The sequence below is a fragment of the Bufo bufo genome, chromosome 3 (assembly GCF_905171765.1).
Source record: "Bufo bufo chromosome 3, aBufBuf1.1, whole genome shotgun sequence".
Lineage (NCBI taxonomy): Eukaryota > Metazoa > Chordata > Amphibia > Anura > Bufonidae > Bufo > Bufo bufo.
Genome location: NC_053391.1, coordinates 685,962,881 through 685,986,813, shown reverse-complemented (window position 1 = coordinate 685,986,813; position 23,933 = coordinate 685,962,881). Strand labels below are relative to the sequence as shown.

Genomic DNA, 23,933 nt, shown 5'->3' with positions numbered 1-23,933 from the left:
GGTCCTTATCATTATCGAGTTTTATATCTCATAATTGTGGTTGAGGCGGGTTGTATTACATTTTTATGTTTGAGAAGTGTTATGGAACGCTGGTATTCTGTTAGAGCCATCTAGTGGCGAATTTTGGGTATGGCATATCACTGTGTGTTATTGCATATTATTGACTTTTATATTCATTATGCTTTGATTATATTCTGAGTTATTGTATAATAAATCATTTATATTTTTGCATAAATGCTTTTATCATGATTTACTGATTGCACAACCTAATTAAATTAACAACTATCTCTTTTTGAGGTGTTTTATATGTCCACCTCTAGGATCAACTCGCTTGGAAATTTTTCCTTTGATCCTAATTTTTATACAAAGCATTTGCTTTATATTCCCGACAATGTATGTATGTATCTTCTACGATCACTCAAAAACACAACCATCGATTTCAACGAAACTTGGTATACACATCCCTTGATACCTGTAAAGAAATCTTGTGGGGGTTAGAGCTCTCTAGGACATACCGTTCCTGAGATATTCCCAAAAAATCACCTGCATTAGCCAATACAAGCCTGCAAGTCTTTCTCTTCATATCCCAACTGCCATACACACGGTCACATGTCCCTTATCAGCCAATAGAAGCTCAAATGCCCTTCGTCTCCACATACACACAGTTTTACTCCAGGTTTCGATAACAACCAAGACATTTTCACTGCTGTCGGTCAGCTTTAGGCTAGGGCTACAGGACGACAATAAGTCGAACGACTCATAGGGCACAACTACACTGCTACATATGTCGTTGTCGCGCGACAATTTTTATAATCATAGTCTATCTTGGATGGATTTTTTGTTGTGTCACAGTCGCAGCATGTCACATGTTGCAGTGCGACACCATAGCCTATCATTATAAAAATTGTTGAGACAAAATGCTGAGCGACACATGTCGTCGTGTAGCCCTAGCATTAAAGGGGCAGGGCGCTGTGAAGATCACTGTTAAAGGGCCGGTTGCACTGAGGAGCTATGCCTCGCCTATCGATGCACTAAAGCCCTTGTTTGTATAAAGACTAAAAGTTTTTTTTTTTTTGGGAATGCCACAACTGATGCCACAAGGATCAACCCTACTAGGCAGTATGCCTGATTTAATGAGGTTGATCCTGATGACTGGTGCTTTTTAAATGGTGCAGACCCTGAATTTTCTATGGGACCCATGCAAATGGTGGGATCCTGAACAGACTGGACCCCTACCCTTCACTTATGTTGTGGAGTGTGTCCTCAGATTTTGTAATGTGAACCAGACCGGGTCGCTTTGACAGTTATCTCTGCACCCCACTGATTTCAGCTAAATGTTACTCACTTGTAAAACTGGAAATGATGGTAGAGCGGCTGGCTTGGCTCTGGAGGGTCCCGGAGGGGCTGGGAGAGGATTCATCGTCTGTATCGTCACTGTCAAAGGGCACCAAGTCCCGGCTGGCACTATCTGTGTGTTCTGAGAGCTCCAGGGAGGATCCGGAGATGGAGATATGGAGGCACTGCTGGGATGGAGGCTCATCCAGATGCTGCTCCGATGGCCGATTCATCAGGGCAGGTGGTCTCTCTCTGCTTTAGGACACAAAAATGTAATAATCCCAACACGTCATAGAGCCCCCTCCCTCCCTATGACACATGGAAGCTCCTTTTCCATTCTGGAAACCATCAACAAGCTGCCGTTGATGGATCTGTTTATTATTTAAGGTTCTGTGTCCTGCTGCTGATTTGACTGGATTCTTCTCAACCTCTATAAGTCACCTTTTATCGTGTCCAGCTTTCATTCCCCAGCAAGCTCATGTTTATGTCACAGTAATACAATGGCAGCTGCCACCACCTTTGTTACACAACACTCTGCAAGTACTGGACACTCCAAATGACCATCTGAAAGGTACTCCAGGATGAGGAAAACAGCGCCACTCCTGTCCAGGATGTGCGTGGTATTACAGGTCAGTGTCACTCACTTCAATGAAGTTGAGCTGCAATACCGCTAACATACAAGGACTGGTGTGGTGCTGTTTTTGGATGAAAGTGCCTATATTTTACTAATTCTGTACTACCCCTTTAAGAATTAAAGGAATTGATCGAAAAGGTTGCAACAAAAAATTTGCATTTTACTTTAAAGTAGGACACTGGCGCCGACCTACCTGTAATTCTTCTTCAGTCCAGGCACCGAGGCGATGCAGAGGATGCGGGCAGAGCAGACAGCGATGCATGCCTCCACCGTGGGCTCGTTCCTGATGCTCAGCAGACAGACCTGCCCCACGTAACCATCGCTGTTACACACCCAGACCTCATACATGTTGTCAGGACTGCTCTGACTGGGAGAGGCACATGAGAACTGGAAGAAGAAAGTGACTTAATTATGGTCTTTATACTCCGGAGGAACAGAGCCAAAACTCTTTAGGTTACTGTCCCTTTAAATTAAAGGGTTTTCTTTACTTATTAAAACTATGGCTCAGTAAAATTTTAATATGACAGTAAAACCTTTCAATAGTCTCCTCCTTTTTATTTCTCTCCTCCTAATCTCCTAAATCTCTGCTTTGCATGGACTTCCTGTCTGGGGGTCACATGACAGGAATCCCATGCGGAGAGTCTGTTATCGCTACCATGGCAACCCCAGAGGAAGCACAATATAAGGAGAATTTAATGAAGATATAAAGAGTAAATATTATTTTTGATTTACTAATGAATTTCACGTTTTTAGAAAACAAAATTCCTCAATTAATCTTGATGATTGTGATCAGATACTCTGCTGGTGACATGATCATTACATTAGTAGGTTACACCTTGGGGTAAATTCATGGGTCCGAGGATGATGTGGGCCACCAGGCGCCCAACTGCTCACACTTGGGGGGAACTTGAGCATCCCAATTGTAAATATCCATTATGGAGTCCTTCAGAAGTCCTTATGAACCAGCCCTGCAAGAACAAAGCTTTCTGGGAAATTCCAAAATAACTGGGGAGGTTGGCCCTATTCCCCTATCACTGCTGACCCTCCATTATGGATAACCATTTTCAGAACTGGGGCAAATAATTTTACCGACAGTGATTATTACAGCAACTGTTGAGAAGACCAGCATAGGAGACAAAGTCTTCACGTTGGAGGTGGTTTTGCAGAAAATGATAAACCAGTTTGTCATTGGCTCTACCATAGGTCTGCACAGAACAGAAGGTTCCGCCATTAGCTCCACCATAGGTCTGCACAGAGCAGCGGGTTCTGCAGTTTGGTCCACCATGGGCCTGCATGGAACAGAGGGTTCTGCAGTTTGCTCTACCATAGACCTACATGTAGCAGAAGGTTCTGCCGCTAGCTCCACCATAGGCCTTCATTGAGCAGAAGGTTGAGCAAATTACTCCACCACAGTCCTGCAGTTTGTCTCTACCATAGACCTACATGGAACAGAGAGACCTGTGGGTTAGCTTCACCACAGATCTACATGGAGCAGAAGAGGTTCTACAGTTGGCGCCACCAATGATCGTCATGTAGCAGAAGGTTCTACAGTTGGCGCCACCAATGATCGTCATGTAGCAGAAGGTTCTGCCATTAGCTCCACCATAGACCTACACTGAGCAGAGGGTTCTGCAGCTAACACTTTATAGGCCTGCACAGAGCAGAAGCTTCTGCTGTTAGCTCCACAATTGGATTGCATGGAGCAGAGGGTTCTGTAACTGCCCCAACCTTAGAACTAAATGGAGCAGAGGGTTTTGCAGCTGTCACCACCATAGGCTTACATGAGGCAGAGAGTTCTGCAGTTGGCTCTACCATAGGCCTGCATGGAGCAGAGGGTTCTGCAGTTGGCTCCATCATACACCAGCATGGAGCAGAGCTCCACCAGCTGATGGGCCCTTTGATGCTTTCAGTTGCCTGACTGAGCCATTTGATTTGTAGGCTCCCATAGGTTCACTCCAAATTCTCAGTTTCCTTTCACACCCCGCACACATGGTTGATGACAAGTTAATTGTCCACTCTGAGCGTACTGTAATAGATGACAACAAAGTCTATGAAAGAGGAAACAGAAACCTCCCATTCTCCTCACCTGCATGCCACTGCGAGTCTTCATGATAGGAATGGCCTTCAGAAACTCTGGATCCAAGCGATTCTTGCTTGTGGCTGAGGAGAAGACAATCAACTGGTTATTCTCATAGTGCTACATCTTCATTACCTCACAGGTCTGACCATAGCATGGAACATGCAGGGGGCAACCATTTTTTAATAACGGAGACGCTCCAGTCAGTTCTAGGGGATCCTCAACTTTGTGTCCCACGACCAGATTTCCACACTTCCATAGCGGTAGTAGTATTTAAGCCCCATATGGCACTGATAGTTGTGCAATACATGGAGGGGCTGAAAGTGGTGGTTATCTTGGCCACCATGGCTTTTTAGGGGGTGGAGGCCATGGTCCTGGTTGGACATGATGGAACTGTCTCTTAGTTTTATGACTATGATATGCATAAGCTGTCCTATGGAGAAGAGGTCCGCCCATTGCCCATGTGGTGGATGCTCATCGCATTTACGTTTATTAGTTGACTACAACCCCCACTGTCCCCTAAGGTCTGGTCTATCCATTACCCAGCTTCTTCTTGGCTTCCTCGAAGGCTTGCTCAAAATGGAGCCTGGCGTCCGGGTTGCTGAACTCAAACATGTAGCTTTCGGTGCCGTCCGCTTTGGTGGTAGTCAGCTCCACTTTATTTGGCGGGAACGACATGGAGAAGGAGAGGGACTGCTTCTCGGCCAGTTCTCGATGGACGGATGCCATCATGTCTTTGATGACATCGTCAAGAGTCTGTGGACACAAAAGAGGGATACATTTACCATATGCCTGTCCTTCATTTCACAGAGGTGACCCAAAAGCGTGCTCAGAATAATTGTCGACACCCTTCCCCCACTCCTCTTAGCAGTGCAGTACATTACCCAGCAGGGGGCGACAGTGACCACAGGAGAACCTATAAAAGCTCTTCTATATTTTACATGGAATCCAGCGCATTTATAGTTAACGTCTATGGGGGGGGGGGATCTTACCGACCGTGATTTGTCTTGACTGTCCGCCAGTCTCTGTGAGCGAACAATACAGCTTTATCCGTGGCAAACAACAGCGTTAATGCAGAGGATAAAACCCGCAGCTGCCAAACGCCCTGAAGGGCGACGTGGTGCCAAGTATGAGAAGAAATATGCGCCCTGTAATATCTGCCTGAAGACTAACTGTAAGCACAACGTATGCTACCTAAGATGCATGGTAACACAATGACTTTTACTCTAGTCACATCCAGAGCTGCATTTAACAGATTCAGTATCTGTACAGAGAATGTGATGCATTATCCACGATGCAAGGGGCGACTATCTGCACAGAGCTAATGGAGTTTGGATGCAGCTTTGGGTGTGACTGGAGTAGAAGACACATACATCAGAGTTCCCGAGTATGCCATGCAGGGAGCTCTGGACGATGAGGCGTGCTCCCCTCTCTCTGGGTTTGCATCTAGACATCGTCGAGGAAGAAATCCTAATTAAATTAGTTCCAGAACACAATAATTAACATGTTTACAGCGGCCGGAGGGTCGGATTTCATAAGGACGATGACATCACACGTCGTGTTACTGCGGCGCAGTCACAACACCGGACCGCGCTAGATATGATGAGAGATGCTGGGGGGATTTTACTTATTAACCTCTTCCTGCTTGTCCCAACAAGGTAAAGGGACAGTTAGTTTACAGGCGGTCCGTCATGGCACCCTGTGATCATGCGGAATCGTACCTCATGGCCTCATGCACATGAACGCATTTTGTTTCCGTGTCCATTCCGTTTTTTTTTTTGCGGATTGGATGCAGACCCATTCATTTCAATTTGTCTGCAAAAAATGCAGACAGCACACCGTTTGCTGTCTGCATCCGCAAAAATAAATAGAACATGTCCTATTCTTGTCCGTTTTGTGGACAAGGATAGGCATTGTTACAATGGATCCTAAAATAACAAAAACAGATGCAATACGGATGCCAAATGGACGTCATCTGTATTTTTTGCGGATCCGTGTTTTGCAGACCGCAAAACACATACGGTCGTGTGAGGCTAAGGGTAGGAGACAAATGTAAAACCACAATAGGGCCTCAGCGCCATCACGATACATGGGAGGACCAGACAATTCATTTTTGGGGTAAACTAAGAAGTACCTTTAAAAAAAGAACATGAAGAAAATGGGGAAAACTTTTATCCTTTTTTCCCTAAAAGATCAATAAAATTATTCCAATTTTAAAAAATAAGAAATTTCTGCAAAATAAGAAAGACTTCCAGGATAGACAGCTTGTTTCTACCACTAGATGGAGCTCTGTCTACAGCTGTAGATGGCTCCTATTGAACTTCACAGGCACAGAGGTATCGCCCTCTAGTGGCAGCCAATATCTGGAGCACAGCAGCTTTTACAGATTGGGCAATGCCTGACCCTTTGACGGACATCTTTCATCTGCGAGATGATGGGAGTTACCCTTCTGGGTGCTCCCTTTAAACTTATGGTGTGTTTATCAGTTTTCCATCTGAGAATCTGACCATGCTCCCCCCCCAAATCTCCTCATCCCATTCCCAACGCACCTGGTGTGGAAAGCTGAGGGTTTCGGAGAGTTTGCTGATTTGCCCCATGGTGCTGAGGTCTTCGTCCAGCCGGCTGATGGCTTTCTGGATGCTGTCCCTGTTGGAGGTCTGCGATGTTCCTGCCCAATCAGATATACAGGCATTATTTGAAGGGCTACCACTGCTGTCATACAGATGTAGCAGAGCTGAGTCAGGTTTCAAACATGACTGCAAATAAACTTATTTTCACAGAAGACAAATTCATCTACACAGGATGTGTACAAACCAACAAAAGAACAGTCACACAGTACCGAAGTTCCACAATGGCCATCATAAAATATAAACCCCCCGGTATCCTGATCTCACATGCCCCAGCAGCCCCTGCTGAGTCAGTGTCTGCTATGCAGCATTGTGGTAGATGTAGTGTCCAGCATTACAGTGCATTATGGGCTCGGGTCTGTCAGCATCAGTGTGGTCGATTGCTTTGGATGTGACTGGAGTAGATGAGATTTTGTAATCCAGGATAAGATTAAGGGTCCATTCACACGTCCGGAAAATGGGTCCGCATCCGTTCCGCAATTTTGCGGAACGGGTGCGGACCCATTCATTTTCAATGGGGCCGCAGAAGATGCGGACAGCATACAGTGTGCTGTCCGCATCCGCACTTCCGTTCCGCTGCCCCGCAAAAAAATAGAACATGTCCTATTCTTGTTCGCAGCCACGGACAAGAAAAGGCATTTCTATCATAGTGCCGGCCATGTGCGGACCGCAAAACAGTTGCAGACGTGTGAATGGACCCAAAATCAACGTTTATGGCAGATGTCACTGGGAATATGGTGCGGTCTAATATGTGGAGACCTCACCTAATGTGTAACCTCAACCCGATTGTGAAACCGGAGTCATGGGGTGAATCACGTACGAGGAGGTGACAAACCTTTTACTACGTCCACATCCTCCAGGGGCAGTTTCCAGAGCAGTTTATACTTGCTGGAGATGTCAATCACACTGGCTGCGGTGTACCTGAAATAACAAGGCAGAAAGTCACCACTGCTGTTCCCCTGGTGGCCAACAGAGGGCGTGTGATGGCAGAGTTCAATGGTAGGCTGACGTATAATACCGAAAGCAACTGAGGATCAGTACAGGAAAAGTAATGCAATGTACACAGTGACTGCACCAGCAGAAGAGTGAGTGCAGCTCTGGAGTATAATACAGGCTGTAACAGGATAAGTAATGTAATGTATGTACACAGTGACTGCACCAGCAGAATAGTGAGTGCAGCTCTGGAGTATAATACAGGATGTAACTCAGGATCAGTACAGGATAAGTAATGTATGTACACAGTGACTGCACCAGCAGAATAGTGAGTGCAGCTCTGGAGTATAATACAGGATGTAACTCAGGATCAGTACAGGAAAAGTAATGCAATGTACACAGTGACTGCACCAGCAGAAGAGTGAGTGCAGCTCTGGAGTATAATACAGGCTGTAACAGGATCAGTACAGGATAAGTAATGTAATGTATGTACACAGTGACAGCACCAGCAGAATAGTGAGTGCAGCTCTGGAGTATAATACAGGATGTAACTCAGGATCAGTACAGGATAAGTAATGTAATGTATGTACACAGTGACTGCACCAGCAGAATAGTGAGTGCAGCTCTGGAGTATAATACAGGATGTAACTCAGGATCAGTACAGGATAAGTAATGTAATGTATGTACACAGTGACTGCACCAGCAGAATAGTGAGTACAGCTCTGGAGTATAATACAGGATGTAACTCAGGATCAGTACAGGATAAGTAATGTAATGTATGTACACAGTGACTGCACCAGCAGAATAGTGAGTGCAGCTCTGGAGTATAATACAGGATGTAACTCAGGATCAGTACAGGATAAGTAATGTAATGTGTGTACACAGTGATTGCACCAGCAGAATAGTGAGTGCAGCTCTGGAGTATAATACAGGATGTAACTGAGGATCAGTACAGGAAAAGTAATGTAATGTATGTACACAGTGACTGCACCAGCAGAATAGTGAGTGCAGCTCTGGAGTATAATACAGGATGTAACTGAGGATCAGTACAGAAAAAGTAATGTAATATGCACAGTGACTCCACCAGCAGAATAGTGAGTGCAGCTCTGTTGTATAATACAGGATGTAACTGAGGATCAGTACAGGAAAAGTAATGTAATGTATGTACACAGTGACTGCACCAGCAGAAAAGTGAGTGCAGCTCTGGAGTATGAGTTCTGCATCTTCTTAGGAAAAGTACACTTACAGGTTCATGGAGCTGCGCCGCAGGGATCCTGATTTTCTTTTCAGGGTGGTGCAGAGGAGAAGGTCTGTGAACAGGAAGAGCGATCGGTCCTTCTTGCCCCCAACAGCTTTCTGTGGGACAGTGAAATGAGACACCAATCATCCCAATGTTTCAGTCCCCTCTGCCACATGAGAAGACACCAGTAGTCGGGGCCCTGGAGCTTATAGTTTCACCTATGTGATAATACATATAAAGAATACTGAAGGAGCCGGATCTTACCACTTCCACCACTATCTCTTGCCGCACAAATCTCCGGAAAGGAACTTGAAGCTGCAGAAGAAACAAACATCACAATGTCTGATCAGTAACTGTGGAACCCAACTTGAAACAGATTTGGCCCCTGACTGCATGCAATATTTGGGGCCCCCTTATATGAAAACAGGACCCACTCGTTCTCATTAAAAGACAAAGCATGAAAATGGAGAGTGAACGCGAAGAGAGTGGTGGAGAGTACATGACATGCGAGATATGGACAGAATGAGAAGAGGGTGGTGGAGAGTGTACGAGAAGAGGGTGGTGGAGAGTGTACGAGAAGAGGGTGGTGGAGAGTGTACGAGAAGAGGGTGGTGGAGACTGTACGAGAAGAGAGTGGTGGAGACTGTACGAGAAGAGAGTGGTGGAGAGTGTACGAGAAGAGGGTGGTGGAGACTGTACGAGAAGAGAGTGGTGGAGAGTGTACGAGAAGAGGGTGGTGGAGACTGTACGAGAAGAGAGTGGTGTAGAGTGTACGAGAAGAGGGTGGTGGAGAGTGTACGAGAAGAGGGTGGTGGAGAGTGTACGAGAAGAGGGTGGTGGAGAGTGTACGAGAAGAGGGTGGTGGAGACTGTACGAGAAGAGAGTGGTGGAGAGTGTACGAGAAGAGGGTGGTGGAGACTGTACGAGAAGAGAGTGGTGGAGAGTGTACGAGAAGAGGGTGGTGGAGACTGTACGAGAAGAGAGTGGTGGAGAGTGTACGAGAAGAGGGTGGTGGAGAGTGTACGAGAAGAGGGTGGTGGAGAGTGTACGAGAAGAGGGTGGTGGCAAGTGTACGAGAAGAGAGTGGTGTAGAGTGTACGAGAAGAGAGTGGTGGAGAGTGTACGAGAAGAGGGTGGTGTGGTGGAGAGTGTACGAGAAGAGAGTGGTGGAGAGTGTACGAGAAGAGGGTGGTGGAGAGTGTACGAGAAGAGAGTGGTGGAGAGTGTACGAGAAGAGAGTGGTGGAGAGTACATGACATGCGAGACATGGACAGAATGAGAAGAGAGTGGTGGGGAGCATAGGGCCATGATGGCTAACCTCCGTTACTCCAGCTGTGGTAAAACTACAACTCCCAAGATGTACACTTGCTTGGCTGTTCTCAGAACTCCAGAGAAATGAATGAAGCATCCTGGGAGTTGTAGTTTCACCACAGCTGGAGTGCCGGAGGTTAGCCATCAGTGGCATAGGGGAAGTAGTAGAGAGTTTACAAGAATAGAATGGTGGAGAGCATATGGGAAGTAAGTGGTATGAGAGCGTGCAAGAAGAGTGGTGAAGAGCGTACGAGAAGAGAGTGGTGGAGAGCTTAGGAGAAGAGAGCGGTAGAGAGCGTACAAAAAGAGTGGCTGATAGCATACGAGAAGAGAGTGGTGTAGAGCATACGACAAGAGTTGTAGATAGTGTATGCAAAGAGTGTACGTGAAGAGAGTGCTGGAGATTACATGTGAAGAGAGTGCTGGAGAGTGTGTGAGAAGAGAGTGGAACGAGAAGAGAGTGGTGGAGAGTGTGTGAGAAAAGAGTGGTGGACAGTGTACGAGAAGAGAGTGATGAAGAGTGTACGAGAATAGAGTGATGGAGAGTGTATGTGAAGAGAGTGCTGGAGAGTGTGTGAGAAGAGAGTGGAACGAGAAGAGTGTGGTGGAGAGTGTACGAGAAGAGAGTGATGGAGAATGTGTGAGAAGAGAGTGGTGGGGAGCGTATGTGAAGAGAGTGCTGGAGAGTGTGTGAGAAGAGAGTGGAACGAGAAGAGAGTGGTGGAGAGTGTACAAGAATAGAGTGGTGGAGAGCGTATGTGAAGAGAGTGCTGGAGAGTGTGTGAGAAGAGAGTGGAACGAGAAGAGAGTGGTGGAGAGTGTACGAGAAGAGAGTGATGGAGAGTGTGTGAGAAGAGAGTGGTGGAGAGCGTATGTGAAGAGAGGGGTGGAGAGTGTACGAGAAGAGAGTGCTGGAGAGTGTGTGAGAAGAGAGTGGAACGAGAAGAGAGTGCTGGAGAGTGTGTGAGAAGAGAGTGGAACGAGAAGAGAGTGCTGGAGAGTGTGTGAGAAGAGAGTGGAACGAGAAGAGAGTGGTGGAGAGCGTACGAGAATAGAGTGATGGAGAGTGTACGAGAATAGAGTGATGGAGAGTGTACGAGAATAGAGTGATGGAGAGTGTACGAGAATAGAGTGATGGAGAGTGTGTGAGAAGAGAGTGGAACGAGAAGAGAGTGGTGGAGAGTGTACGAGAAGAGAGTGATGGAGAGTGTGTGAGAAGAGAGTGGTGGAGAGCGTATGTGAAGAGAGTGCTGGAGAGCGTGTGAGAAGTGAATGATGGAGAGCGTACAAGAAGACAGAAGGTAGGTGGAGAGTAGTCGAGTTGTGCAGTCATTACATACGTCCTCCATGCCCTCGATGTGAGACTCTATCTCCTGCAGGATGCGGGTGTCTCTCTCGGCCTCCTCCGCGCTCCTCATCCCCTTGTTTATCCTCTCTGCCAGCTGCTTGATGTTTCTCTGGGCAACCAGAAGGCACAGGTGGTCTGGGTGGTCCTCAGGAGTGTGCTTCAACAGATCCTGCAAGAAGAGCAAAAACAGGAGTCGGTGGGAACCCACACACCCGTCTGTTCACCTCCCACACAGCCAGCGCCATCCTTCATACATCGGATCCCGTCCAGGAGCAGCCGCCTGTCAGGAATTCTCTCCTGACCAAGGCAAGTCCAAACCCGGCTCCATCTGTCTTGTGTGAAGACGAGGAGTGTACAGGTGAGGGGACAGGTGTGCTGCATACAGGTACGCATACATTTACATAATACACAGCCACATATGACAAGTCCTTATACAGGAACATTCCAGAGTAAGGCATGCTGCACTCCCAGATCTGGCCACCAGGTGGCGCCCATCATCTTTCCTCATTCTCTTTGTAATGCTCACTCGCTGGAAGGTCCCTGCTACTTTCTCAGCATGCATTGAGGTGTTCTCACATAAATTCATTATTTCCACAATATACCATTCATGGCGATTGTTAACTGGCAAGAAAAGGCATGTCAGACTTTCCCCTTTAAATAAGTCGGGAGTCACCGCTTATAAAATAATGACCCGGTCCCGCTTACACAGAGGCATTCTGTTTCTATGCATCAATGCAGATAACAGCAGAATGTTCTTTTTCACTGACAGCAATCAGAGATCTTGGAAATGAGTTGGAATTGGACCGCAAAGTAAGTGAGAAACTGGAATTACTTTTTATGTTTTATTTTTCTGTTTTATAGGCAGATGGTTTTCTGAAGGCATGATTGGTGGAGCTCTGACCTCTGGGACCCCCATGCTCTTGGTCGGATTCGTACCCATGACCCAAGTGTTAACCAATGAGCCACCATCTGGCCCCGCAGTCAAGATAGAGACTATCTGCTATGGGGCACTTGGAGAGAAGGACCCCAACTGTTATTGGTCCCAATTAGGCAACAAGACCCTGTGCAGGACCCCTGGAGAGAAGAACCCCAACTGTTATTGGTCCCAATTAGGCAACAAGACCCTGTGCAGGACCCCTGGAGAGAAGAACCCCAACTGTTATTGGTCCCAATTAGGCAACAAGACCCTGTGCAGGACCCCTGGAGAGAAGGACCCCAACTGTTATTGGTCCCAATTAAGCAACAAGACCCTGTGCAGGACACTTGGAGAGAAGGACCCCAACTGTTATTGGTCCCAATTAAGCAACAAGACCCTGTGCAGGACCCTTGGATAGAAGGACCCCAACTGTTATTGGTCCCAATTAGGCAACAAGACCCTGTGCAGGACCCCTGGAGAGAAGAACCCCAACTGTTATTGGCCCCAATTAGGCAACAAGACCCTGTGCAGGACCCTTGGATAGAAGGACCCCAACTGTTATTGGTCCCAATTAAGCAACAAGACCCTGTGCAGGACCCTTGGATAGAAGGACCCCAACTGTTATTGGTCCCAATTAAGCAACAAGACCCTGTGCAGGACCCTAGGATAGAAGGACCCAACTGTTATTGGTCCCAATTAAGCAACAAGACCCTGTGCAGGACCCTTGGATAGAAGGACCCCAACTGTTATTGGTCCCAATTAGGCAACAAGACCCTGTGCAGGACCCTTGGAGAGAAGGACCCCAACTGTTATTGGTCCCAATTAGGCAACAAGATCCTGTGCAGGACCCCTGGAGAGAAGGACCCCAACTGTTATTGGTCCCAATTAAGCAACAAGACCCTGTGCAGGACCCTTGGATAGAAGGACCCCAACTGTTATTGGTCCCAATTAGGCAACAAGATCCTGTGCAGGACCCTTGGAGAGAAGGACCCCAACTGTTATTGGTCCCAATTAGGCAGCAAGACCCTGTGCAGGACACCCCTCCCCAGAGGAACTGCATCATCAAATAGGGGGAAGGAAGCAGCATGCAGGGTGAAAATCAACCCCCGGCTCTTCTGTACCAAACACAACCCATATGCCTTTGCGTTATCCCCTCCCGGGGGAGGAAGGGGGGGGTTGCACTGCCTAAATATTCCCATAAAGCCCCTCAAATAATGGCCATGGTGGGAAATTTGGGAGATGGCAGCATCAGAACCAGGCATGTTGCAGCCACGTTCTGATACAGTTTGTATGTGACCGTCTGCAGGGTCAAGAAGCTGGTCGGAGCACATAAAGTCCGTCGTGTCAAAGTGCATCACCTCGGGCTCATGTAATGGCGGCGTAATAAATCGGGATAAATATGCAACGATCAGAGAAAACATCACAAAAAAGGGAAAAGCCCAGCGCGAGCTTTATCTCTGTGTTTATTGCTTATTAATGGCCCCTCGGAGAAAAACAAACTGCAAAATCGGGCGCAGAGGGAGCGGAGCTTACAAGAGGAAATGTGGAAGCGCAGAAGTTAACCCCTGAAGGCGGGAGCACTCTCGCCGTATGTACGATGGTCCTGATGGAGGATGAGAGCTCCCACTTCACAGTCTGTAAACAACTTGAGTTAATTAACTTCTCTGCACAAAATGTAACGAAGCGGAAACGTCACGTGTCGCTGCGAGAATCTCTTTCTGGAACGTTTTGTTTGTCAGCGGGAAGATGCTGGAGGGATTTCACAGCATATTAATGCAATTGTAAATTTACAGAAGAAAAGCCCACTTTGTTTACGTTCCAAATGTGAAAACGGTTTTTAAATATCTTGCTTCTACGCTGAGATATGATCCGTTGAAGTTACAGGCCCCAAAGCCTGAGGCTGCACTACCGAGAGATTCTCAGGTCCATATGAGTCATGGATCTAATATTAAAATCCTATCTGGCTTAGTTAGTGTCCGCTATATATACATAGATGGGTATACACTGCGTGCAGAATTATTAGGCAAATGAGTATTTTGACCACATCATCCTCTTTATGCATGTTGTCTTACTCCAAGCTGTATAGGCTCGAAAGCCTACTACCAATTAAGCATATTAGGTGATGTGCATCTCTGTAATGAGAAGGGGTGTGGTCTAATGACATCAACACCCTATATTAGGTGTGCATAATTATTAGGCAACTTCCTTTCCTTTGGCAAAATGGGTCAAAAGAAGGACTTGACAGGCTCAGAAAAGTCAAAAATAGTGAGATATCTTGCAGAGGGATGCAGCACTCTTAAAATTGCAAAGCTTCTGAAGCGTGATCATCGAACAATCAAGCGTTTCATTCAAAATAGTCAACAGGGTCGCAAGAAGCGTGTGGAAAAACCAAGGCGCAAAATAACTGCCCATGAACTGAGAAAAGTCAAGCGTGCAGCTGCCAAGATGCCACTTGCCACCAGTTTGGCCATATTTCAGAGCTGCAACATCACTGGAGTGCCCAAAAGCACAAGGTGTGCAATACTCAGAGACATGGCCAAGGTAAGAAAGGCTGAAAGACGACCACCTCTGAACAAGACACACAAGCTGAAACGTCAAGACTGGGCCAAGAAATATCTCAAGACTGATTTTTCTAAGGTTTTATGGACTGATGAAATGAGAGTGAGTCTTGATGGGCCAGATGGATGGGCCCGTGGCTGGATTGGTAAAGGGCAGAGAGCTCCAGTCCGACTCAGACGCCAGCAAGGTGGAGGTGGAGTACTGGTTTGGGCTGGTATCATCAAAGATGAGCTTGTGGGGCCTTTTCGGGTTGAGGATGGAGTCAAGCTCAACTCCCAGTCCTACTGCCAGTTTCTGGAAGACACCTTCTTCAAGCAGTGGTACAGGAAGAAGTCTGCATCCTTCAAGAAAAACATGATTTTCATGCAGGACAATGCTCCATCACACGCGTCCAAGTACTCCACAGCGTGGCTGGCAAGAAAGGGTATAAAAGAAGAAAATCTAATGACATGGCCTCCTTGTTCACATGATCTGAACCCCATTGAGAACCTGTGGTCCATCATCAAATGTGAGATTTACAAGGAGGGAAAACAGTACACCTCTCTGAACAGTGTCTGGGAGGCTGTGGTTGCTGCTGCACGCAATGTTGATGGTGAACAGATCAAAACACTGACAGAATCCATGGATGGCAGGCTTTTGAGTGTCCTTGCAAAGAAAGGTGGCTATATTGGTCACTGATTTGTTTTTGTTTTGTTTTTGAATGTCAGAAATGTATATTTGTGAATGTTGAGATGTTATATTGGTTTCACTGGTAAAAATAAATAATTGAAATGGGTATATATTTGTTTTTTGTTAAGTTGCCTAATAATTATGCACAGTAATAGTCACCTGCACACACAGATATCCCCCTAAAATAGCTAAAACTAAAAACAAACTAAAAACTACTTCCAAAAATATTCAGCTTTGATATTAATGAGTTTTTTGGGTTCATTGAGAACATGGTTGTTGTTCAATAATAAAATTAATCCTCAAAAATACAACTTGCCTAATAATTCTGCACTCCCTGTAGGTGGACCTCGAGGTCGAGGAGACATTGTGTAAATTCAGATCACCGTCCACATCAATGTCCACACACAACCGCTAGTGGTTCAGGCCATATAGGACGTAGTTAGCATTGTGGGAGAAGGTGATCTGGATCCACACAAGGTCTCCAAGATCATAGTGCACCTGGCAGAACTTGGAAGAGGACATGTTGTCATCTCTCAGTAGTGCAGCCTCAGATCTCAGCGTCAGAACAGAATACAGTCAGGTCCATTGACACAATTCTAACATGTTTGGCTCTATACACCACCACAATGGATTTGAAATGAAACGAACAAGATGTGCTTTACCTGCAGACTGTCTGCTTTAATTTGAGGGTATTTACATCCAAATCAGGTGAACGGTGCAGGAATTACAACAGTTTGCATATGTGCCTCCCACTTGTTAAGGGACCAAAAGTAATGGGACAGAATAATAAATCAAACTTTCACTTTTTAATACTTGGTGGCAAATCCTTTGCAGTCAATTACAGCCTGAAGTCTGGAAGGCATAGACATCACCAGATGCTGGGTTTCATCCCTGGTGATGCTCTGCCAGGCCTCTACTGCAACTGTCTTCAGTTCCTGCTTGTTCTTGGGGCCTTTTCCCTTCAGTCTTGTCATCAGCAAGTGAAATGCATGCTCAATCGGATTCAGGTCCGGTGATTGACTTGGCCATTGCATAACATTCCACTTCTTTCCCTTAAACTCTTTGGTTGCTTTTGCAGTATGCTTTGGGTCATTGTCCATCTGCACTGTGAAGCACCGTCCAATGAGTTCTGAAGCATTTGGCTGAATATGAGCAGATAATATTGCCCGAAACACTTCAGAATTCATCCTGCTGCTTTTGTCAGCAGTCACATCATCAATAAATACAAGAGAACCAGTTCCATTGGCAGCCATACATGCCCACGCCATGACACTACCACCACCATGCTTCACTGATGAGGTGGTATGCTTAGAATCATGAGCAGATCCTTTCCTTCTCCATACTCTTCTCTCGCCATCACTCTGGTACAAGTTGATCTTGGTCTCATCTGTCCATAGGATGTTGTTCCAGAACTGTGAAGGCTTTTTTAGATGTCGTTTGGCAAACTCTAATATGGCCTTCCTGTTTTTGAGGCTCACCAATGGTTTACATCTTGTAGTGAACCCTCTGTATTCCCTCTGGTGAAGTCTTCTCTTGATTGTTGACTTTGACACACATACACCTACCTCCTGGAGAGTGTTCTTGATCTGGCTAACTGTTGTGAAGGGTGTTTTCTTCACCAGGGAAATAATTCTTCGGTCATCCACCACAGTTGTTTTCCGTGGTCTTCCGGGTCTTTTGGTGTTGCTGAGCTCACCGATGCATTCCTTCTTTTTAAGAATGTTCCAAACAGTTGTTTTGGCCACGCCTAATGTTTTTGCTATCTCTCCGATGGGTTTGTTGTGTTTTTTCAGCCTAATGATGGCTTGCTTCACTGATAGTGACAGCTCTTTGGATCTCATCTGGAGAGTTGACAGCAACAGATTCCAAATGCAAATATCACACTTGAAATGACCTCTGGACCTTTTATCTGCTCATTGTAATTCGGATAATGAGGGAATAACACACACCTGGCCATGGAACAGCTGAGAAGTCAATTGTCCCATTACTTCTGGTCCCTTAACAAGTGGGAGGCACATATGAAAACTGCTGTAATTCCTGCACCGTTCACCTGATTTGGATGTAAATACCCTCAGATTAAAGCTGACAGTCTGCAGGTAAAGCACATCTTGTTCGTTTCATTTCAAATACATTCTGGTGGTGTATAGAGCCAAAAATGTTAGAATTGTGTCGGTGTCCCAATATTTTTTGGACCTGACTGTATTTTAAAGCAGTTTTCACTGTTTTAATGGCCATTAAAGGGGCTTTATTCTCCTAGTCTAGTCTCCTACACCCTTCGCAAAGATGTAGGGCTGAGTGGCATGGACACCATATTTATGAGCTGCACCAATTCCTGCCTCCATTTGCCACTATATCTGAACGAGGTCCCAAGTGCCTCATGCCTCAGTGAGGTTTATCTTCTTGTAGCAATGTAATTGGTGGGTTATCCCTTGACAAATACTCATGGAATATGGAAAAGTCACACTTTGGCCCATCCTGACCCAGTGTCCTGTAGCTCGCCGCTATCATCCCTGCTTCAGCTGCACAATACTTTACAGATGCAGCGGACTCCAACATGGCTCCATTGTACTCTCCACACGTGCGGCGGGTGCACGCAGCTCTGCAGAGCGGCCTCCCGCTGGCACCTTTCACTGGCGGGTAATAGGCCAGCTAAACAAAAGGAATGGGAGTCTAGTATTTGTGAGTTCAAGCACATTATTAAATACGCTATATACAGTAAACCTCCATTAAAGGGGCCATACAGGGTAGCACTCCCCTATTTTGGCGGGACCTATTGTATTGCTTATACTGACTCATGAATACAATGCTAGCGCTAAGGTGGCTAATGACACTTACACAGGAAGAGCTGTAGCAGAGTTGGAACTGAGCTCTACATAGCAATGGGGAATTATGTGCCATTCAGGGAGTGTGAAAACCTGATATATAGAAAATGTAAAATAAACAAGAAAGGGACCCCAAAAAATTGCAGCAGGATATCAGAGCCACGCAGTTAGGAATGCAAATCACTAAACAGAGACACATAAGAATAAAAGAGGGAGTAGGACAGAGATTTAAGGAGGGGACTGGTTGTGGATGGCCGATAATATTTCTGGCAATCAGGAGTCAGTGAAGGGGTTGGCGGAGTAGTAACGAGGGGATAGGTGGAGTAACCAGGCAGCAGAGTTGAGGTTGGACCGGAGAGGTACAATAGTGTTAGATGGAAGGCCATAGAGGAGGATGTTGCAGTAGTCCAGGTGGGAGATGATGAGGGCATACAATAGCATGTTCATTGACTCAGAGGTAAGAAAGGAGCAGATATGAGAAATGTTCTTGAGTTGGAGGAAAGGGCTTTGATGGGTGGCTTGAAGGACAAGGACCTGTAAGACTGGAGAAAGAGTGGCGCCATTAACTGTGATTGATATATCTGGTGGAAAGGCTGAGTGACATGGGGGAAAGATGAGGAATTCAGTTTTCTCCAGGTCGAGTTTTAGAAAGTGAGATGAGAAGAATGAAGACAGAGCACGTTGGGATTCTGAAGGGAGGTGAAATAGTTTTTAGTGCCATCAACATAGAGGGGGTATTTGAAGCCAAGGGATTCTATGAGCTGTCCCTGACCAAAGGTAAAAAATGGAGAAAAGTGGGGACCCAGATCCTTGAGGGACACCAACAGATAGACGGTTGTATGAGGAGGTGCTGTGTGAGTGGGAGGCACTGAATACTCAGTTGGTGATGTATGTAGAGATCCAGGGAAGGGCCTGGTCTCCGATGACAAGGGGTAAGAGAATTTGTAACAAGAGGTGGTGGTAGACTGTGTCAAAGGTTGAAGACAGGTCTAGAAAGAAGAGCAGACAGTAATGTAGATGGAAGAGGACTGTTCAAGAAGCAGGAGCATAAAAACTAATGTAGAAAGCAGAGGACAGATCTAGAATAAGAGCACACAGTAATGTAGAAGACAGAGGTCAAACCTAGAAGAAGGAGCACAGAGTAATATAGACGGAAGAGGACAGTTCAAGATGCGGGAGCAGAAAGTAATTTAGAAAGCAGAGAACAGATCTAGAATAAGTAATGTAGAAGACAGAGGTCAAGCCTAGAAGAAGGAGCACAGAGTAATATAGATGGAAGAGGACAGTTCAAGAAGCAGGAGCGCACACAGGGGCGGACTGGGAACAAAAAGTGGCCCTGAAAATAAAGGTAAAAGTGGTCTCATGTTTCAAGTGGGTCCAAATTGACAGAAGGTGGGGCAACAGAAGTAGGCAGGGACACCAATATCATAGTGCAGAACACTATACCCCCCCAGCTGAACCAAATACCACAGCGCGGTACAAAATACTGCCACCTGCACCACAATATTCAACTTTATAGCTGTTCTCAGGATGTTGATACAGTTGAATTCAGGAGGGCAGGTGTGTAAGAGACAATCAGATTATTATGAACCTGGCTGGCAGCTGTGAGCAAAACGAGTGGCCTTCCTAGGCATCGGCCCACTGGGAAATCTCTCTGTAGGGTCTTTGGCCAATCCGCCCCTGAGCACACAGTAATGTAGAAGGCTTTGGTCAAGTCTAGAAGGATGAGCACACAGTAATGTAGAAAGCAGAGGACAAATCTATAAGGAAGAGGACACAGTAATGCAGAAGACAGAGGTCAAGTATAGAAGGAGGATCGCAGAGTAATTTAGCAGGTGGGAAACAAGGAGCACTGTTAGTATGTGAAAGCTGAAGTGGGAATATTCTGGACCGAGAATGTGCCAGCTGAGAGTCAGGGAGGCGCTGGGGTATCTAAAACCAGTGGCTGCAGCAGCCCTTCGAGTTGGCCTTGGTAGGGTAGGCTGTGGCAGGGGGAAATCTCCAGGGACCTCTAGTGGCACGGGCAGTTTGGGTGAAATTTCTTAGATACACAAGTTTAGCAGACAGTATAAAATGATAGAATTCGATACAGAAGCTCAGCAGTCAGTATCACATATGATAGGATTAGATACACACTCCTTGTAATTTGCATAGGATGTGGAGGATTTAGAGATATATGTGAGGAGACTTCCCGAGATTTCTTGCTCATGTTTTGGGTGATGTCAACTGCAGGTCAATGTTGGATGTGGGGTGACATATGGCGATGTGGGACAAGAGAGCACAGGTTTGATACCTAAAGCCAGTTTTTTTCTCCTTTTACATCCAAAGCTACATTCTGTATTTTCCTGTATTCCTTTTACCAGTGAGCAGTGCATTGTGGGAGCTCAGGTGGCAGTAATACAGCTGGAGTTTAGCTAGTAGGTCCATGGCTGACACCGAGTTGAAGCTAAACCACTGTCTGTTTCCATGGGCAGGTCAGACACTGATGTCGGAGAGGGCCTGGCTCACAATCTCCGTTCTAGTTCATCCTAAAGGTGTATGATGGGGTTGAGTTCAGGTCTCTGTGCGGCCGGTCAAGTTCTTCCACACCAGACCAACCATGGCTTTATGGCCTTGCTTTGTACGTTGGGGCACAGTCATGCTGAAACAGAAAAGGGTCTTTCTCAAACTGTTTCCACAAAGCTGGAAACATACAATTGTCCAGAAGTCTTGGTATACTGAAGCTTTAAGATTTCCATTCATTGGAACTGTCAAACAACCCCTGTCAAACAACCCAATAATATTTTCCCTCCTCCACCAGACTACATCTGGCACAATGCAGTCAGGCAGGTAACATTCTCCTGGCATTCACCAGACTTGTCCATCAGACTTCAGATAGAGAAGTGTGATCCATCACTCCCCAGAAGACGTCTCCACTGCTCCAGAGTCCAGTGATGGTGTGCTTTACACCGCACCTTCTGACGCTTGGCATTGTGCTTCGTGATGTAAGGCTTGTATGTAGCGGCTCAGCATGGAGACCCATGTCATGAAGCTCCTGACACAGCACAGTCTTTGTGCTGATGTTAATGGCAGAGGAGGCCTGGACTCTGCAGTTATGGAGTCAGCAGAGAGTTGGTGACTTTTATGCACTATGCGCCTCAGCACTGGATGACTCCGCTCTGTAACTTTACATGGTCTTCACTTTTTGGTTGAGTTGCTGTGGTTCCTTCCACTTTACAATAATACCGCATACAGGTGCTGGTGGAATATCTAGGGGGGTGGGGAGACATTTCAGGAAGTGACTTGTGGCAGTGGTGACATCCTACTGCAGGACCACACTGGAGTTCAAGCAGTTATTTCACCAATGTCTCTAAAGGTGACTGCATGACTAGAGTCTGGATGCTATACACCTGTGGTAATGGCAGATTGCATGGCTGGGCACTGGATGTTATACACCTGTAGTAATTGCAAACTGCATGTACGTGGGCTGGATGTTATATACCTGTGGTAATGGCAGATTGCATGGCTGGGCACTGGATGTTATATACCTGTGATATGGCAGACTGCATGTACATGGGCTGGATGCTATACACCTGTGGTAATGGCAGACTGCATGGCTGGGCACTGGATGTTATATACCTGTGGTAATGGCAGACTGCATGTACATGGGCTGGATGTTATACACCTGTGGTAATGGCAGACTGCATGTACATGGGCAGGATGTTATACACCTGTGGTAATGGCAGACTGCATGGCTGGGCACTGGATGTTATACACCTGTGGTAATGACAAACCACATGTCCGGGGGCTGGATGTTCTATACTTGTTGAAATGGCAGACTGCATGGCTGGGCACTGAATGTTATACACCTGTAGTAATGGCAAACTGCATGTACGTGGGCTGGATGTTATATACCTGTGGTAATGGCAGACTGCATGGCTGGACACTGGATGTTATACACCTGTGGTAATGGCAGATTGCATGGCTGGGCACTGGATGTTATACACCTGTGGTGATGACAAACCGCATGTACGTGGGCTGGATGTTATACACCTGTGGCAATGACAGACTGCATGGCTGGGCACTGGATGTTATACACCTGTGGTAATGACAGACTGCATGTCCAGGTGCTGGATGTTATGCACCTATGGTAATGTCAGACTCCATGTCCAGGGGCTGGATGTTATACACCTGTGGTAATCGCAGACTGCATGGCTGGGGAAATGGATGTTATACACCTGTAGTAATGGCACTGAATGAAACCCCTGAATTCAACTATTAAGATTTTAGGCCTGATACTTTTCTCCATATAGTGTGTGTATTTGTCGACATCAGCCTCCCGGACACAGAGGCTAACTGTGGCCCCTGACTGAGAACTGTGTGAATTTCTTACCTTGACGATAAGCTCGTAACGTGGGATCCTCTGGACGGGTTTAATCATGAGGTCTGACAGCGCCTGCTTCTCCTTGTTCTCACGAGTGCATTGCTGTGATGAAAAGAAGAAAATAATGAAACTTTACCCTGATATGGGGAAAGCAGTTCAGGACCACTCACCCATACTCGGGCTCATGCAACATTTCCCAATTTTATACCGGCATCCAGCCACAATTTAGCACACCTCACTTAGAACAATTATGGAACCCTGGTAAACCATGACCTGAAACCTGCTTCCAGGGGACCTACCCTATAAGAGGTCCATCATACACCATTATCCTTTACTAGAGAACATTCTAGTACTGGATATTTCCTGACCTGAACCACCACCATCGCAAAAGTGCCCTTGTTGGGGTGGGGCAACCGTTTCGTAATGGTAGCTTTTACGCTGTGGCTAAAGCCTTGTGCCTACAACCACTCTGTCAGTCATTGTGCCCAGGCTACGTATGACAGCAGGCGGTAATTGGTACCAGATAGGTCATCTTTCTACAGAAAATCATACCTGTGATCTTTCCTGATGACTTGAAGCCAAGTTGACCATCTGTACCACATTCCGGGTCCCTAACTTCTTCTCAGAGCATGCCAGTGGCCCCAGGGCAGCACTGCTTCCCTTACCTCCCACCGTTCTCCCCCCAGAAGCCATTGCATGCTCTTTGTTATGTCTACAAAGACCAAGGAAAACAGCAACCTCTTCAGCTGGCTCAGTATGAAACAGGTTCTGCTTCACAGTCCATGTCACGCATCTATTTTCTTCTTTCGCTGAATGGCGTTACCGAGTCGGGGAGACTAAATTAAATCATTTTATTGCGCCGCAGAGCGACGGAGAAGTCTAGAGGCAATTCATTCCAGATGCAATAAAAATAATATTGCCAACAATACAATTAGGCTTAATAATACCATCCAGACGACACAAGGATGATTCAGAGTAAATAAGTGTAATAATAAAGAGGCGGCGCGGCACTCCGGACATCCACGGGCTGAGGTCAACAGAGGGGAATTTTATCATTACACTCATTTTGGCAACTAAATTACCAAGACGGCAATATATA

At 46.3% G+C, this 23,933-nt stretch overlaps 1 protein-coding gene across 3 annotated transcripts in view; it reads right to left on the bottom strand.

Moving 5' to 3' along the window:
* Window positions 1-23,933, bottom strand: part of ARHGEF17 (Rho guanine nucleotide exchange factor 17) — a 163,363-nt gene that overhangs the window by 10,957 nt on the left and 128,473 nt on the right. For 2 of the 3 annotated variants that reach the window (XM_040426490.1, XM_040426491.1), the window contains exons 6-15: window positions 22,844-22,936; window positions 11,498-11,674; window positions 9,111-9,161; window positions 8,853-8,962; window positions 7,509-7,594; window positions 6,596-6,714; window positions 4,589-4,802; window positions 4,056-4,129; window positions 2,163-2,356; window positions 1,346-1,590 (exon numbers count right to left, since the gene is read on the bottom strand). In XM_040426490.1, coding sequence (XP_040282424.1) covers window positions 1,346-1,590; window positions 2,163-2,356; window positions 4,056-4,129; window positions 4,589-4,802; window positions 6,596-6,714; window positions 7,509-7,594; window positions 8,853-8,962; window positions 9,111-9,161; window positions 11,498-11,674; window positions 22,844-22,936 — 1,363 coding nt within the window. The remainder of the gene's footprint in view (window positions 1-1,345; window positions 1,591-2,162; window positions 2,357-4,055; window positions 4,130-4,588; window positions 4,803-6,595; window positions 6,715-7,508; window positions 7,595-8,852; window positions 8,963-9,110; window positions 9,162-11,497; window positions 11,675-22,843; window positions 22,937-23,933) is intronic. The other variant, XM_040426492.1, reaches the window with a different exon arrangement.